General features: G+C 43.3%; 1 protein-coding gene across 10 annotated transcripts in view; it reads left to right on the plus strand.

The window, feature by feature from the left end:
* WNK2 (WNK lysine deficient protein kinase 2) overlaps positions 1-15,742 on the plus strand; it is a 112,408-nt gene that overhangs the window by 34,065 nt on the left and 62,601 nt on the right. For all 10 annotated transcript variants that reach the window (XM_040592363.1, XM_040592365.1, XM_040592356.1 and 7 more), the window contains exons 3-5: positions 4,180-4,352; positions 5,316-5,536; positions 9,138-9,295. In XM_040592363.1, the coding sequence (XP_040448297.1) occupies positions 4,180-4,352; positions 5,316-5,536; positions 9,138-9,295 (552 nt within the window). The remainder of the gene's footprint in view (positions 1-4,179; positions 4,353-5,315; positions 5,537-9,137; positions 9,296-15,742) is intronic.

Here is a 15,742-nt window from a genome sequence, read left to right on the forward strand (position 1 = left end):
TGAATAGCTTTTAGTGGTTTGATTAAAACTGACTCTGCAGCTACAAACTGATTTGCAACAGGAAAGCCAGGAAAACTAATGAAAAGGTAGCTTACTATTTATGAGCTCGCCTCGCCACTTGTTTAATATCCAATTTAAAATTGGATTGCCTTTCAAATGAAGGATACATTGTGTAACCCCAACCCGGTTAATGCTTATTTATATGGAAGGTGAAATCACAGAGCCAGACGCCAGCCAGGCTGTATGTGTGCCTGGGCGGTGTCTGTGCTCCTGCTGATGCTGTGCCTGAGATGCACTGTGAATGCTTGCTCTTGTGGTTTGTGCCTGCAGAAGCACTCCGTGAGCGCTTAACCGCAGGAGCCCTGAGTAGCTGTAATAATAAAATGTCAAATTCTCAACACATGGTTAAGGCAACCAACCGTGGATCTGTGTGGCTGCACTGGGGAATGCCTCTTCAAACCAGCCTGCTTTGCGGGCTGCGTGGCAGCAGATGTTATCTCCTATCTGCTCTGCTGTTTTGTATGACTTAGTGCCTTCCTTGCTGCTGGGCATGATTCTAGCCGTGGCATTGCAGTACAATAACAGGCAGTTGATGAGTTTGAGTTGTGTATGTATCTGCAAAGCAGATACATCTAAAACTCTGAGGGTGAGAGAGCTCCTTGTTACTGTGTCCGCTCCCTCCAGTGCTCCGGTTCCAGCTGTGCTGCCGACAAAGTCTGTGCTGAAGCCCTTTGAGCTGACTGTTCTTCACAGTTTATTAAGACAGAGAAACAAGTTAAATTTACAGATTCTTTCTTAGCAGTAACACAAACCGAGCAGACATCTCGCTTCTTGCCTGGTTCTGTTTAACTTCAATTTGTCTGGAAAAGTTGAACCAGCTCAGTGGAATTGCTGTAGATGTTTGAAGGCTGAAGTTTATTCTAGAAACCTTGGTGCTAAGTATTAGGCTTGAGAAGCTTTTGGTTATTTGAAATGGAATTACAATGTCGCCTCCGGAGCCAAGACTGTGTCCCAGTACGAAGGTAAAGAGCCAAGAGGTGTGAATGCCGTGCAAGAGGAAGCATGTAGATATCTGCAAACTAATGTCGGTGTCTCCTGCATCATGTTAAGAACGTTTTCCGAGCTTCAAGTCCCATGTCTTGAGGACACTGAGAATAGCAGTGAGGCCATAACTGCCATGGAGCAGCGCGAGGCATGGCTCGTTTGTCAGCTCAGCAGGACGCTGCTGTTGCGCTTGTGAAGCTATGGAGGAGCAGGGCTCTGGTGTGTGATTCTGCATCCCTGTTCAGCTGTACGGTGATGTACGTGTCTGCCACCACAGGTAGCATGATGGGAGGCGACTCCTTGGGCGTATCTGGAAACTTGCTTCATCCCCCCAACTTTTGACAAATCTAGGTTATGCAAAGTGATGCCTTGAATCCGGTTAAGTGGATTAGCTTTCTCTAGTGTGACCTTTCCAAAGAATCATATTCCCTGTCTTAGAATTTGATGTCTTAAGGGTGTAAACCTGAAACGACCTTACCTTCAGCATGAGGACACTTCATCTTCTGTGGATTATATGATGGGGAGTGAGTGTCTGTGAACTCGGTGAAGGTTTGCTGGGGTTGGATTAAAACCAGAGCGAGTCACACAGTTCAACGGGTGTTTTTACTGCTTCAGAGTAGAAAAACGGTTCAACTGTTAAGCCCTTTCAGAAGCCGCTTACGCATTGGCCAACGACTCGTGTCAGGTTCAGCCTGGAGGAATTTAGAAAAGGTTGTTTGAGCCCTCGCAGTGGCACGACCCCTCCTGTGGCCGGGAGGGCGGCTGCCCTGCCTCAGGCCCTGCCTGCGCATTGCCCCTGCCCTCACTTCTCAAGTGTCGGTGCTGGACCCAGGCTTTTTTTCTGAGAGATGCCTGGCTGCTATTCTGATGAAAAATAATAAAAAATATCCAGATTCTTTCCTGTAGTTATAGACAAAATACATATTTGTTTTCCAGAATCGCTTCGTTGCAGTTGCCCAGCTTGTTGTCTCAGTACTTTGAATTCAGAAAGCAGCCCAAATGATCTGCCGCTCCTAATACATAGAATATACAGAATATGGTTGTCTGCAATGTCTGAAGGATATTTTTAAGTTACCCTTAAAGTCGCAGTGGAAAATTTCTCATGGTGCTCAGAAATCTGGAAATGGGAGTCAGGGGGTATGGTATTACTTTTTTAATTAATTAGAAGGTTTTTGAAGAACACCTGCTGGATCTGTGTTGCCACCTTTTCCTTTCTCTGCTAGCCCACACTGCTCTTCCTGTCTCACGCAAGGAATTGCTCCTTTTCCTCTCTAATAGCAGTGTGTCTGATTTATTCTACGGGGTTTAAATTAAGAGGAAACTCAGCAGCAGGGGAAGAAGTGATGGATTTGAAAGCAGTTCTCAGGCTCTTCTGTACTGGCTCATTAGACAGCCTGCTGCTTTTTTACTTTTTTTTTCTTCTTTTTAACTTATTAAAACACAGCTGCTACAGAGCAGCAGAAATACTCCCCTGTGCTGGGCCACTGGTGTTTGGCATGCTGCTGGGCATGGGGTGCTCCCGGCTGCCCATGGGGACCCAGGCATGGATCCCTGTGGGCACCCCGTGGTGCCAGCCCAGATTGCTGCTGTTGCTCAGGGCAACATTAACTCTGATGCTGCTCCACAAAACGTAAAGAAAACTGAGAAGCCCCTCGGTAGTCACAGTGTGAAATAGAAATGCTCCCTTCAATGCACGCATACTGCTGGGGAAGCAGGTTTTGTGTCTTCCAAGAACAGCCAAAGCATCATAATTTCAACCCGGGCTTTCCTATCAGGAAGTCTCTGTGCAAAGCTGACTTGTTTGTAGCTGCAGAAATTCTTGTTCCTTTGTTGAGCTCTTTGCAATCACAGATGAGGGCAGGGTATCAAACTATCAAAACAGCGGTGGCCCAATCCCTCTGCATCTTGGTTACAAATCAGCTGGGAGCCAGTTTAATTCACGACGTATGTGCTCTTACAAACATGCCTAAGTGAACTGAGAAAAGGAATATGTCTGAGGTTAAAATATGAACTAATTAATCTTGCTGATTTGTGAGTGTTTGCTGCCGTAAGTAAGAACAGTTACACAATTGTGCCTTTCAAAGAACAAAAAAAGGTTCATTTCCAGGGTGGTGGAGGGGAAAGTGTTCCCAGCCTGACAGCCATCCAGGGGAGACAACCCAGATGGTGGTGCTCCTTGGTGAAACTCCCATTTTGCTCTCTACGTGGTCTGAAGAGGCTGGGACGTGCATCCAAGCTGCCTGTTGTAGGGGTCTCTCTTGCAGATGAGTTCCAGTGGGGAAGAGAAGGGCTCTGTGCTCCTTGCAGGGTCGCTTCACAACCTGGAGTTTATAGTAAATGCTTCCAGATTTCTCCAGGAAAACCAGAGTTGTAGGACATGACATTCCTCACATTTCTAATCTAAAAGAATAAGTATTTCCATGTGGCCAATGTGCAGCCCACAGAAAAGGCTGAAGGATGGCTTTAAATCCTTCCTTTGCCAATTTTTGAGGCCATAGAATCAGGCAGAACAGCAAACAAGTGGAAAAGTGTGTGTGTGTGGTTTGGGGGTGTTTTTCTGTTGTTGTTGGGTTGTTGTTTTTTATTGGGGGGGGGGGGGGGTATTGTTTTAATTTGTCCCTAGAGCAATGGGATGGGCGGTACAGCGTGGTTGCTGTGGGACCTCACCCAATGGACCTGCCAGAGCTTCCCAGGAGCGGTCGTGGGAGCGGGTGGGCAGTCAGAGCTGTAAAAGGCAGCGGCAGCTCAGCTGGGAGGGCGTTCATACCTAGGAATGAGATCCTGTGTGTGTTAATCTCCCAGGTAATGAGCCTCACCAAACCAAAACAAGAAGTAAATAGCTGTGTGTTGATCCATCAAGCCACGGGTGTGTTTGTGCTGCCTGAAATATTAATGCTGTCATGTAGCAGAGCGTAGCACAGGCATCTCTTTGTTCAGGGGCGAGTCTTTGTCTTCTTGACACTGGATTTAAGGCGAGTGCCCTAGTTCATACACACTGCTCATCTCTTACATAAAAGATTTTGTAATTGCTCTTGATACAAGCATAAAACAAATCTAGCATTCTGAATACCCTAGCAGTGCAGTGCCTTTATATTTGTCTGTTCGTTGCTAATAATGCCTCACTTTGTATTGTAGGACAGAAAACTCACAAAAGTAGAGAGGCAGAGATTTAAAGAGGAAGCAGAAATGTTGAAAGGTCTACAGCATCCAAACATTGTGCGATTTTATGACTTCTGGGAATCCTGTGCAAAAGGCAAGAGGTGCATCGTGCTGGTTACAGAATTGATGACCTCCGGAACGCTAAAGACGTAAGTATTGCGCTCTTGGTGAGGAGCCTAAGAATAGCAATGGAAATTTTTAGAAAAATCCTACTTTCATATTCTGAAAAAAGGTATCTCCAGATGAAAGAAAAAAAAAAAAAATGGAGCTGTTCTCTGGTGTCTGTCACTTGTCCCAGCGTTTGAACTGCATCGATTTGACAGGAAGAATTTTGGCCTCCATCTCTTTTTCCCTGCTCTCCTGTTTGTTATGCAACGAGAAGCTGTTCTCTGGTGTGTTTCATCTTCTGCCTGTGACGTTTTAATTTGTCAGGGTGTGTTTTTGTGATTGCTTTTGTGCTTGTATTTGCATGTGTTGTTAGAAATTCAGATAGAATAGTACTTGAATGGTAGAATCTCCTTTTGATGCAGAAGGTGCTCTAGGTTATCCACTAAACAATATTAATTAATAGCTTCTGGTACTGACAATCTTGTTAAGGTTGATATAAAACAGTTGGCATGAATTCTGGAACAGATTTTCAGCCCCAATGGGAGCAGTACTCATCACTGCATATATCCAGTGTGCTGCTCTGCCAGTGCATTAGCAGGTTCTACGTTTTTTTCCAAGATGTACCCTCCCAATTAGTGTGTTAGGTAAATGGAGAGGTCAAAGTCTTGTGGTTAAAATTAAACTTCGGTATTATTCTGATTTGAGCATATGAAACCTATTCTAAAGCTGTTCTCTGCATGAAGTGAATTGCTGTACTATTAGACTTGCAAATATTTGGTTGTATTTGCAACAAAAATGCTTATTATCTTCCTCCCTAAAAATGAATGCTCTAATTCCTCCTTTGAAAAGATCTATTTCTTCCAATTTTGTAGTATTTCTGAGCTGCTAATATGGCATCTAATAAGGGGCTTTTATCCAGAACAGTTACAGCTGCTAAAGCCCCTAGAATCTCTAATAATGCTTCATTTTCATTATACCCACTTCTGTGTGTGTTTGTGCTCTAGGTATCTGAAGAGATTTAAAGTGATGAAACCAAAAGTCCTGCGTAGCTGGTGCCGGCAAATCCTGAAGGGTCTTCTTTTCTTGCACACAAGAACTCCACCAATAATTCACAGAGACTTAAAATGTGACAATATTTTTATTACTGGACCAACTGGATCTGTGAAAATAGGAGACTTGGGTCTGGCAACCCTCAAGAGGGCTTCGTTTGCCAAAAGTGTAATAGGTAATCCTCCTATTCTCCTTGGCTTCCTTCTGTTATGGTGGTTGTCTTTTTAATGTCTTTCACATTTTGCATTAGTGTTTTTTTCACTTGCAGGTTGCTAGTAGAGATTAAAGTGGTTTTGTGGTGGTTCCTTTCTTACCGCGATAAAAATCTCAATCAGTAGGAAATGGTATCGTGACTTTTTCTCCTTCCTTCTCTATCACAATGTAAACCACTTTTGGTTTTCAATTGAAATAGTACTTGGTGTCTGCAAATCCTTCTCCTCTCTCCTTCAAAAGGAGCAGCAAGGGTTCTCAGCAGCTGGTGTGCATTGTCTTCCTGAGAACAAGGTTGGTGCCTGCTGGGGGAGGAGAACAATAGAGAGGAGAGGAGAAAAGAAAGGATGCCCTGCTCTCTCCCTAACAAGGGAGTGCTGCAAAAGCCTGGGAAGTCTTCTGCTTCCAGTGACGCTGGGGTAGGGACTGTTACTTTTGCTGAAGGGAGAGGCAGCAGTGCCCTGTGGAGCTGAGCCACTCTCCTTTGTGGAGAGGTCACAGGGAGCTGGTCTGGCTGGAACACCTTATCCCCGTCCTGGGGCATCAGCAAAACTGGCTGCTTCTGCAGGCAGCTGCAGAGCTCGTGCCTGTCTCCGTGCCATCCTGGCAGACTTCTGCTGAAACATCTCCAGTTTACTAAAAACCAGTAGGTATGAAATTAAAAGAAATTTCCACTAGGATATGCAATAGCTGATGCCCTTGCGTGGTGCCCACATGAGGGCTGTTAGAAAGTGGGTTTGCTTGAACTGAGAGGAGCAGTTTCTAAATGACTGTTGAAGGAATTTGTTTCCTTACAAAACTTACATTTAATGTTTTCTGTGTAAATATTTTTTTTCCTGAATTTGCCAGCATTTTGTGCTTTTTACCCAAATGTAGGTAGCAAATCTCCTTGTTCAGATCTGTACATGATTGTTCTAGGAAGCTGCAAACTCCTGAGAAATGATGCTGAAAGCGGGGGAAGTTACCATGCACGTAGTCCTATTTCAGATTACAATATAAATGGAAATTAGATTCTAGGTAATTAGAGTTAGCAAACTGATAGTGACAACAACTGTTCCATTATTACATATGAAAACAGCATCCTATCTTTCAAGGAGTAGTTGCTTCAATAATTATTTTAGCATCTCAGATTTTCAGAGATCATAATTCTTTACAATGATTTGTACAAAAGTATTGACCTTAATGCTTAGGGAGCCTGGTATGGTTGTAGTCAAAATTACAGAAATTTTGGAAATGTGCTTGGATACCTTATTGGTTTATATCTGTTAAGTTCCTCTAGTTTCTAGACTTTAATAATTGGTGGTGTTTTTTCTGTTGAGGCTCAGCATTTCTTCATATAATTTTTTTTGCAGTGTAACAACTGTCCATGGGGCATAATGGAACAATATCAGTAATATCAATACTGGCAATAATACCAGAAATACTAATACAAGTTTTTGTAAAATCAGTTGTTACCACAACACCATCAAAGCATGCTCACGTCTAAAAGAAATTAAATACTGAAAAGGGCTGCAGGTTGCTGGCAAGGTGTCTGCATTCATTTTGGCAATATATCTGAGCTTATCTTTTTCATGAGCAGTGCTGCTCCAAGGAAAGAACTAGGAGGACTTGGAAACACTGATGATATGAGTAATTCTGGCCCCTCCATAGATGTAGTAGCTTTAAAAGAATATTAGTAGCTGCAATTTTATATTGGCTTGAACAGAATGAAGTCAGCATGGCTGAGGTCCAGCTTTTCCCTTGCTGCATTCGTGCCGTTGCTGATGCTTGCCTGACCTTGCAACGTACCGTCGCGGGGAGCCGAGCCAGGGCAAAGCTCCTTCTGCCAAGAGGAGCTGAATAGATGCTGAGCTGCTTTCCATTTAGATGGTCTGTTTCATTTAAGGGTACTTGTTAGGTATTCCTTCCCACCCCTGAGGGACGGGAGAAAATGTCATTTTCATGCTATTTTGGAACAGTATCAGGAATTCCATTTGCTTCTTAGACTAGTGCTATCACTTTTTCAGATTTGCTTTAAATGCTCTGTAATTCATGAGATTCACTCCTGCCTCCGAGTCTTGTTCCTTCTAAAACAAGGTAGCAGCTCCAAAAAACATTCTCTGTGGCAGTTGAAAAAACATCTTTTGTGGCAGTTGTTAACCGTTTCAGAGCAGCAGCTACCGCCTGCATGACAGCTGGGAGAAGAGCCTGAGGAGCAGGCACTAAGTTAAGCTTTCACGACATGGGTCCGGCTGATGGCAAAGGCTGAAGGGATGAATGTCTCCGAGGTGGAAGGGACGTAAACAAGGGGAGAGATCCGTCCTGAATTTTGTAAAACGAATTGTACAGTAATGCTTGTGCTGAGGTTTGTTTTGTGAGTTAGGCCAAGTCTACTTGTGAACACATACAAAAGACCCTAATTTTGAGAGATATCATTTATGTTGCCATTAAAAAAAAAAAAAAAAAAAGCTTATGTCAAAAGAACTGGTTTTTCCTGCTATGTCACTACAGTTGTGCTTTTGCTGCTGAGGTAGGGATATCATAACAGGAAACTATGGGACCTGCCAAGGTGCCGGGGGGCAGTTTGGGTGCTGGAGCTGGGCTGGGTGGGCAGAGTCTGTTTGGGTCCTTCGAGTGGTCCAAGACCTGCTGCGCCTCTTCTGGCATCCCAGCGTGTGTGTCCCCCTGGCCCCTTCCCGCAGCACATGGCTGCGTTGATCTCCCTTCCTTCATCTTTTCTAAATTCAAAAAGGAAAAAATTAGTCTTGGCTTCTAAGCATAAATTACACGATGAGATTCAGCTCCTGGAATAGATTACCATGGTGTTGATTTTTTCCCCTTTTGCTTTATAAGACCACGCTTTTCAGAGTAGCTTGTTGTGCAGGCGTTGTAAGGCGCTGCTTGTCGTAAAGCTGCAACTTCCCATTGTGAAGCAGCAAGTACAGTGCTTCACTTAATATTTATCCAGTTGCATCAGATTCCTGACACCGTAATCCCAGTCGAGTAGGACCTTATTCTGTGAGTAGCCTCATTGATTTGTCCCACTAAACCAGTGGCAGAATTAGGTTTAATATTTTGCCTGTGACTTTGTAGGTGATTTGTGATACTACTTGCTTTCAAAGTGCTGTCTGTCTGCCAGGTGGTTGCTATGTATCTCTGAGGGGAAAAAAAATATTCACATTTACATTGATGAAAACAATGATGAAGGTTCTCATTTCTTCTTTTCACCTCCAGAAGCCTGCAGGCATCCTCCTCTCCACTCAGAAAAAGAAACCATTTCATGCCTTCCAGTATGGTCAGGCAGTGTGCCATATCTCTTCCTATTGTTCATTTTTGAATATTTTTTTTTATTCCTCTTGCCCGTTGTATTAGCAGCGAGCCATGGATATGTAAATGTGTGCGTGTTGACTTTGGGTTTCTTCCCTGGAGGATGCTTGAGCTTACTCTGGTTATTTCCCTCTTTCAAAACCTTGCGTGCAGCCTTACGCAGCTATGATGGGCATGCTTCCTATAGGCGGAAAAGATCATGGTTAAAGCCATTTAGACTTGATAAAAAATTTACATTCTCTTTGTGTATGTCTGTGTAGGTACACCAGAATTTATGGCCCCGGAAATGTATGAGGAACACTACGATGAATCTGTGGATGTTTATGCTTTTGGAATGTGCATGTTGGAAATGGCTACCTCAGAATACCCTTACTCAGAATGCCAGAATGCTGCTCAAATTTACCGGAAAGTAACCTGTGTGAGTAAACATCCTTAAGTTGCACTGGGATTTTGTCATTTGGAAGTTAAAAAATGTGTTCCAGTGAGGTGTCGGTTCTGTCATGTTTAGTGTGTTGTGGAACTGGAGGTATCTGAGCTCTGGGTTACACAAACTTGTTGCAGGTTTATTTGTAAGCTTGCAGTTGCGCGGCTGTGTTGTGTTTGTCTGTACTGCAGCTGCATAAAATATTTTCGGTCATCTTTGTTGCTGATTTTGTGTCTATTGGCCAAAAATGCATAAAACTTGGGAAGAATGAGCAAGGAGAAATCTTCACTCTAGTCTTGCCTCCTAAATGGGGGCTTTTCAGACTTGATCAAGTTTCCTGCAAAGCTAAAAGGGGCAGCTTTTCAGGTTACAGCCTAAATCCTTATTTATATGATGGAGGATGTTTGATTCAGAGTTCCAGCACAGATTCTCTCTGTTTATATCTTCGGACAATTTGTTACACATAGAAGAGCGAAAAGATAGCAGTGTTTAGTTTTGGAGTCAGCCAGAGGAGCTTTGTATCAGCATCTTGGAACTTGGCGAGGTCTGGTAATCCCCAGACAGGCACCATGGAAATGGGTTTGCTGCATTTTCAGGTGATGTTAGGCTGGAGGAGATGTCACTCTAGAATAATCTCTACACTGAGTAAAATACCCTCTCCAACATTCTCACCCCCAGATGACAAATGTATTTGTCTCCATGAGCAGTACTGGGAATGCCTGAAAAAAACTCCTGAGTCTGTAAGATGCTATCGCGTTGCAAATCCCTGACTGCAGAGAAACGAGACTTGCCAAAGGCTTTGGCAGCTCTGGTTATGTTTTGTTCTACTTGGTTAAGTGAAACCAAGAGTTGCAGGAGATTTTTTTTTTTTCATGATAAGCTATGTTAAACAGACTGGTTTGTCAAAGATTTTCCCAGATACTTCTTTCCATCTGGTTGATACACAAGATGTTGATCTGTGTGGTTTGGCCCTCATGCGTCACCAAAAAATGCACACTGGGGATGTGAAGAGAGTAATCCTAAGAAAGCTGTGCTAAAAGTTACAACGATTAACTACAGATAATTGTTGCTTTTATTTCTTTGACCTCTAAGGTAGGAAGAGTAGTTAGCTTCTGTAGTAGATACACTGAGCCCATGCATCTGTCTCCAAAAGCGCCGTCCCAAAATTACTTTGTATTCCTCTTACCCAGCTGATTGTTATGAGCAAAAATGTTCCTAAATGAAACTTAGTAGTAACTGGTTGATTTTGATAGGTGCTTGAGACCATCTGCCTTCTCAGAGGGGTTTAGTCAAGCTAGTACAATGCAGTTCCGTGAAACCCTGCGGTCAGCACACATTGCTCAAGGGCTGCATTTTGGCACGTGCTGTATGCTGACCTCTCACACTGGGTATTGGAGACAACTTCATCAGATACCCAAAGACTCGCATGTGCCAGGTGATGGGTTTCTGTGCCATTTAAATTTTATAGGTATCGTTTGTGTTCAAAATCTGTCTCTTCCCACCACTGAAGACCAGGATGTCAGGAAGCTGGTGCTCATGTAGGTTGCTGTGCTAACTAGCTGTGATGGTGATGGCCTGCTGGGAGAGCGAGGATGCAAAGGATTCAGGAGTCTGTGTTTAAAAAGTTGAGGTCAGTATCACAAGACACAGGAGGGAGGATGGCCCTGCTGGAAGTGAGAGAGTTGCGATGACTTTCTGAAAGTGCGAGGACACATCTGAAGAGGGAAAGCAGCTTTAATTCTATTTTTGTATAAACTGTTGCAAGCTGCCTTTTGTAACTTGGTAAAGCTGAATCTTCCCTAATGGACTGCAACCCTGATTTCTGGTAGTTTAACTCTTCTTAGAGTGTTGCCTTCATTCTATAGCTATTCAGAAATAATTTTTTTAAAAAAGGTGTCGGAAGCTGCTCAGCAGTGCTGTTTAGCTTCAGCTTCTCACGCAAGTGAAATAGGGTTGCCTGAATCCTTATGAGGATGGCTGCTCATTCCGCATCCTTATGGCACGGTGCTTTATCACATTGCTATTCCGTTCACTCCTCCCCTACAAGGAAAAGTTTGTTTTCTTTGGGAGAACAGCTTGTTGGCTTTGCTTAGGTGTGTAGCCCTTTGGGTGGGCTCGAAATGCCATCTCTGTGGGTAGCTTAGGAGACATCTCCTTGGGCTCTAAAGGTTCACATGGTGACAACAGGAGTCTCTTCTAACTTCAGGCTCAGACTAGTCTCCTGAATGTGATACAAACTGAGTAACCCTAGACACTGAATGGCTTCCCTGAGCCGTGCAGGATGTGTTACCTGCTGCCCTGGGCAGGCGCTGCGTGAGCAGCGTGCCTTGCTTGTTTGTGGGGCTGCCATCACCGTTAGCTGGTGATAGGGCGCCCTGGGTACGTGTCTATGCGCTGTAGAGCCACAAATGATATAGATGACTTCCATTGCTCCATGTACCCGGAGAAACTCTGTGTACAGCTCTTAGCCATCTGGAATATTGGTAATTAAGACTTCGTAAGGCTCCTAAGCCTCATTTATCAAAGCAATATCCAAGATGGCCAAGAATAATGATTAATCAGAGGATTCCTAATTAAATGTTATATTTCAATTTGCAGGCTTAAGTAGTTATTTTTTTAAATACTGGTGAAAATCTGAGCCAACTAATTTTCTGTGGCAATAACCTTTACATAGCTGATGATTATATGGTAAGTTATGATAACTTCATAAGACTGGTATTACACTAGTAACTTCAGAGAGTGGAAAATAATGCATATCATGAAGAACAAGTAGTGGCGGAGAAGCTCTTGAAAGGTCACTTTATTACTGGTAAGGGGTATTTTTGAAACAGCTGTCTAGTAGGGAGAGCTGGAGCAGAAAGCATCAGGTACAGGCACGGAGGGTGTGTTTTGCTGTGTTTTTTGACTGAACTCAGGGCAGTAGCAGTGGGAGCAAAGGCACTGGGATTCTTTGGATGAAAAAATTAGCATTACTATCATTCCAAGGAAAGGGTTAACCCAGCTCCCTGTGGAGAGGGAAAAAGCCCTGTGGAGTGCCATGAGCTGCTTAAACTGTCAGACAGGGAGGAGGAGCAGGGGGTGGACCTCTTGGTGAGGTTGCCAGAGGAGCATCAGCACCCTGGGGGAGATCCTCTGTCCCAGAAAGAACCCCTCTCGTGGGCTCAACAGCTTCTATAGAGGAGCTGCACCCGCAGAAGACCTGGCGACAGCAGAGGAACCCGCTTCGACCCATGTGAGTCGCCCAGCTGGTGCCATGGGGCAGAGGGAAGCGGTGGCTGTGGAGGGGTCAGAATTTAGGGTGTGGGGTCCTGAGCCATCACCAAACGTTGCGGTCTGCCCTGTTAGCTGGGGCAGTGACAATGTACTGACGAGAAAACTTTACAGTCACTTTTTGTGAAGGATTGAGGTTAGTCACGCGGCAGCTATTGCTAGCATTGGGTTTTACTAGACTGAAATATAGTAGAGAAACGGAGCGTAGGGTAAACGCAAGAGGCCAAATTAGACTGTTTTCTTCCCAGTGTTAGGTGAGGCTCAGGGTTCTCACTGGAGCAGAACGTGGCCCTGACCTTCTTGGATGGAGGGGCTCACTGGTGCAGTGCTCCTGATCGTTGTCATGTATTTCAGCTTGTCAGTGAGAAATTTACTGAATTTTAAAAAAAATATTTAATTTTTTTTTGTACCAGAAATGTAGACGTGATTTGTAGTGCTTTAAATTGAGGGCCAATGCAGTGTAAAAATGTGATTGCTGTGTCTAGTTTCCTGATGCTTTCTATTTTAAAAATATAAAAGAACTTGCTTTTCATACCTTGGGCTCAGCATCATGGTGGCAACCGCTGGAAGTGCTAATAGCATCTAAAGGGGTCGGAATTGCTTCCTAGGGTTTGCATCAAGCAAATGAACACTTGCCAGTGAAGGTACGGTAGTGACCTTTTTTTTCTGACTGCCCCTAACCTTCCCTTGGGTGATGTGGGCTGCACGCTCCCTCGGCTGCCCAGCACAGTCGGGGTGTTAGCTGGGTTTTGCCATCATAACAGCTTTTTCAATTGTTTCTGCTGTCTGCTAACGCTCTGTCAAACTCTCGCCTGGTAATAGGATGTAAGATACCTCTGAAGTCAGCTGGTCAAGTCACAATTGGTAGTTCTTATTGGTATAGAAAACAACATTACTTTTCTGAGACATTACTATTTTGTGTTAAGATACTACACATTATGTGCATCAGTACTGTAAGATTATTATACTTACTTCAGTGACCTTTTATTCTGCCTGACCATATTCTCTTGGCTTAATTGCTGCTGTCGTTTTCCATCGTGTTTTTACATCTGTGTAACTGTATGTAAACAGCAGTCTAGGATAAAGTGGCAGTCACTTTCAAAAGGTACGGAGGGGCTCATTTCTTTGCCAGATGGGACATGCTTGCTATGACTTGTCACTGCTCTCTGCCCTTTCAGCCTGAATTATGGAGTGTAAACATTAAAAAAGTGGATGTGTAACATAAACAGAAAATACATATTTTTCAAGCAACAGGTCCAAGCCGCATTTGCTGCAGTTAATTTTGAAGTTATTTCCTGGTCAGCATATTTGCAGTGACCTTCATTCTAGTGCCATAATCTCATTTTTCATGCATAACTTGATGGTTTTTCTTAGTCAGATTTTTTTTTTTGTGTTTAATCATTCTGCCAACTGATTTTGATGTAGACAATAGTGATGAAACATCGGAGTCTGTGACCTTCCCATGCAGCTCCAGTCCAATGTTTTCTTACTGATGCACTGCAGAATGCACAGCAGACCAGCTGTATCTGCTGGGGGTTCATGGTGACCTCATTGCGTTTAGCAGGACAAACCCATGCTTTAAAACAACCCACATGTTTATAGTGTTCTGTTTTGTATGTTAAATTTTCCTATTGTTTCTTTTTTGTAAATGTATTGAATGTTTTCTCAGCATTCGCAGTCTAGGTTTTAAATTGCTCATACAGCTAGAATAAATGCTGTAGCTGTAGCACAGCAACAGCGGACAGGTAATGTTATAAATGTCACTGCACTGACTTTTTGTGTGTTTTAGCCATCTTAGATCTGTAGATAATCTTAAATCAGCATTAGGATGGAGTACCATTTTGGAATGAAATGTAGAGGAGTTTGTAATTGCACACAGTGATCTTGCTGCTGACTGTCATGGAACAAAATCCTGACAAAACTGAGAACTCTGCATTCACTTTATTGTCTTCAGAGAATGTGTGGTAGAGTGGAATTGCAGCTGGAAACAGTTTCATCTTTTTTCAAAGGGCTGCTTTGTTTTTTTTCCCCATTTCTAGGAACAGCATGAATCCAGAGACCACCTTCAGGTAGAAGGTGGAGTCTTAGTCCACAGCAGGCTTTCCTGATATTTTCCTCTGTGGAAGGAAAACCTTTAGAAAGATTGCTGACATGGGTCAGGCTTTATATTGACTTGTGTGGCATATCCTGTGCATCTTTTAAAGCATTACATGTTAACACTTTCAAAAGTGTGCTCTGCTGATGGAAGAATGACAAGCAGCTATTTTTACATCTCTGAAAAATGGGCTTCACGCTTTTTCCCCCAACACAGAGGTTAAAACTTTAATGTCCTGTGTGTGCCTGACTGTAGGCTCAACTATCTTATAGTGGAGTGCAAGGTATTTCAAATCTAATCACTTCAGAAAGGTGAGGAGACCTTTAAGTCGTGATAAGGGACTCAAAATAAATCTTTCTATTTGAGACAGAAATTCTTGAAAGGGAGATTATTTGATATTCTCTTATTTTGCTCTTGGATTATATGTATTTTAGCACATAAAGAATGTGTGAAAATATCCCTATGCACCTCTCGGGTGCAGTGGTGTTGAATTTTTTTTTTTGAGACGGCTGTACAATTTTCAAACTCTCATTGATAATTCCTTAGCTAATATACTTTGAATTTCAGTGCTATGTTTCCTTGGGAATGCTCAGGAAAGGCAGATGGCTTTTGTATAAATGAGTGCGATAGGTCCTTTGATTGCAAATGGAAACCTGCGTTTCGCATGAATCCCCTTCACTGTCAGGGGGCTTGTAAGCATCAGGGCACCACACTGCAGGGAGGGTTTGCAGCGTTGCAGTGAGATGGCCTTGGAGGTTTTAATGAAGAATAAGGAGCAAAAGCATAATATAGCACATGGGCATTGAGAAAACACTTTGGCAAAAGCAGTTCTGTTCAGTAGTTCACTGTGTGTATTTTGTCCTTGTTTTGTTTTGGTCATCTATTTGTAGCTTAGCTGTTCAGTAGATAAACCCAATAGGTGCTCGGAGAGGAGTCAATGTTCCTTCAAAAGATGTTGAAAGTAAAACATTCAAGGTTTTTGCTGCAAGGTGTTTGCAGGAGTTGCCTTTTTTTGTGTGGGAGCAATTTGTAAGGTCAAAAATCAGGGTCAGTCATCAGGGATCTGTCAAGGACCA

The sequence above is a fragment of the Falco naumanni genome, chromosome 4, assembly GCF_017639655.2.
Source record: "Falco naumanni isolate bFalNau1 chromosome 4, bFalNau1.pat, whole genome shotgun sequence".
In the NCBI taxonomy this organism is placed as follows: domain Eukaryota; kingdom Metazoa; phylum Chordata; class Aves; order Falconiformes; family Falconidae; genus Falco; species Falco naumanni.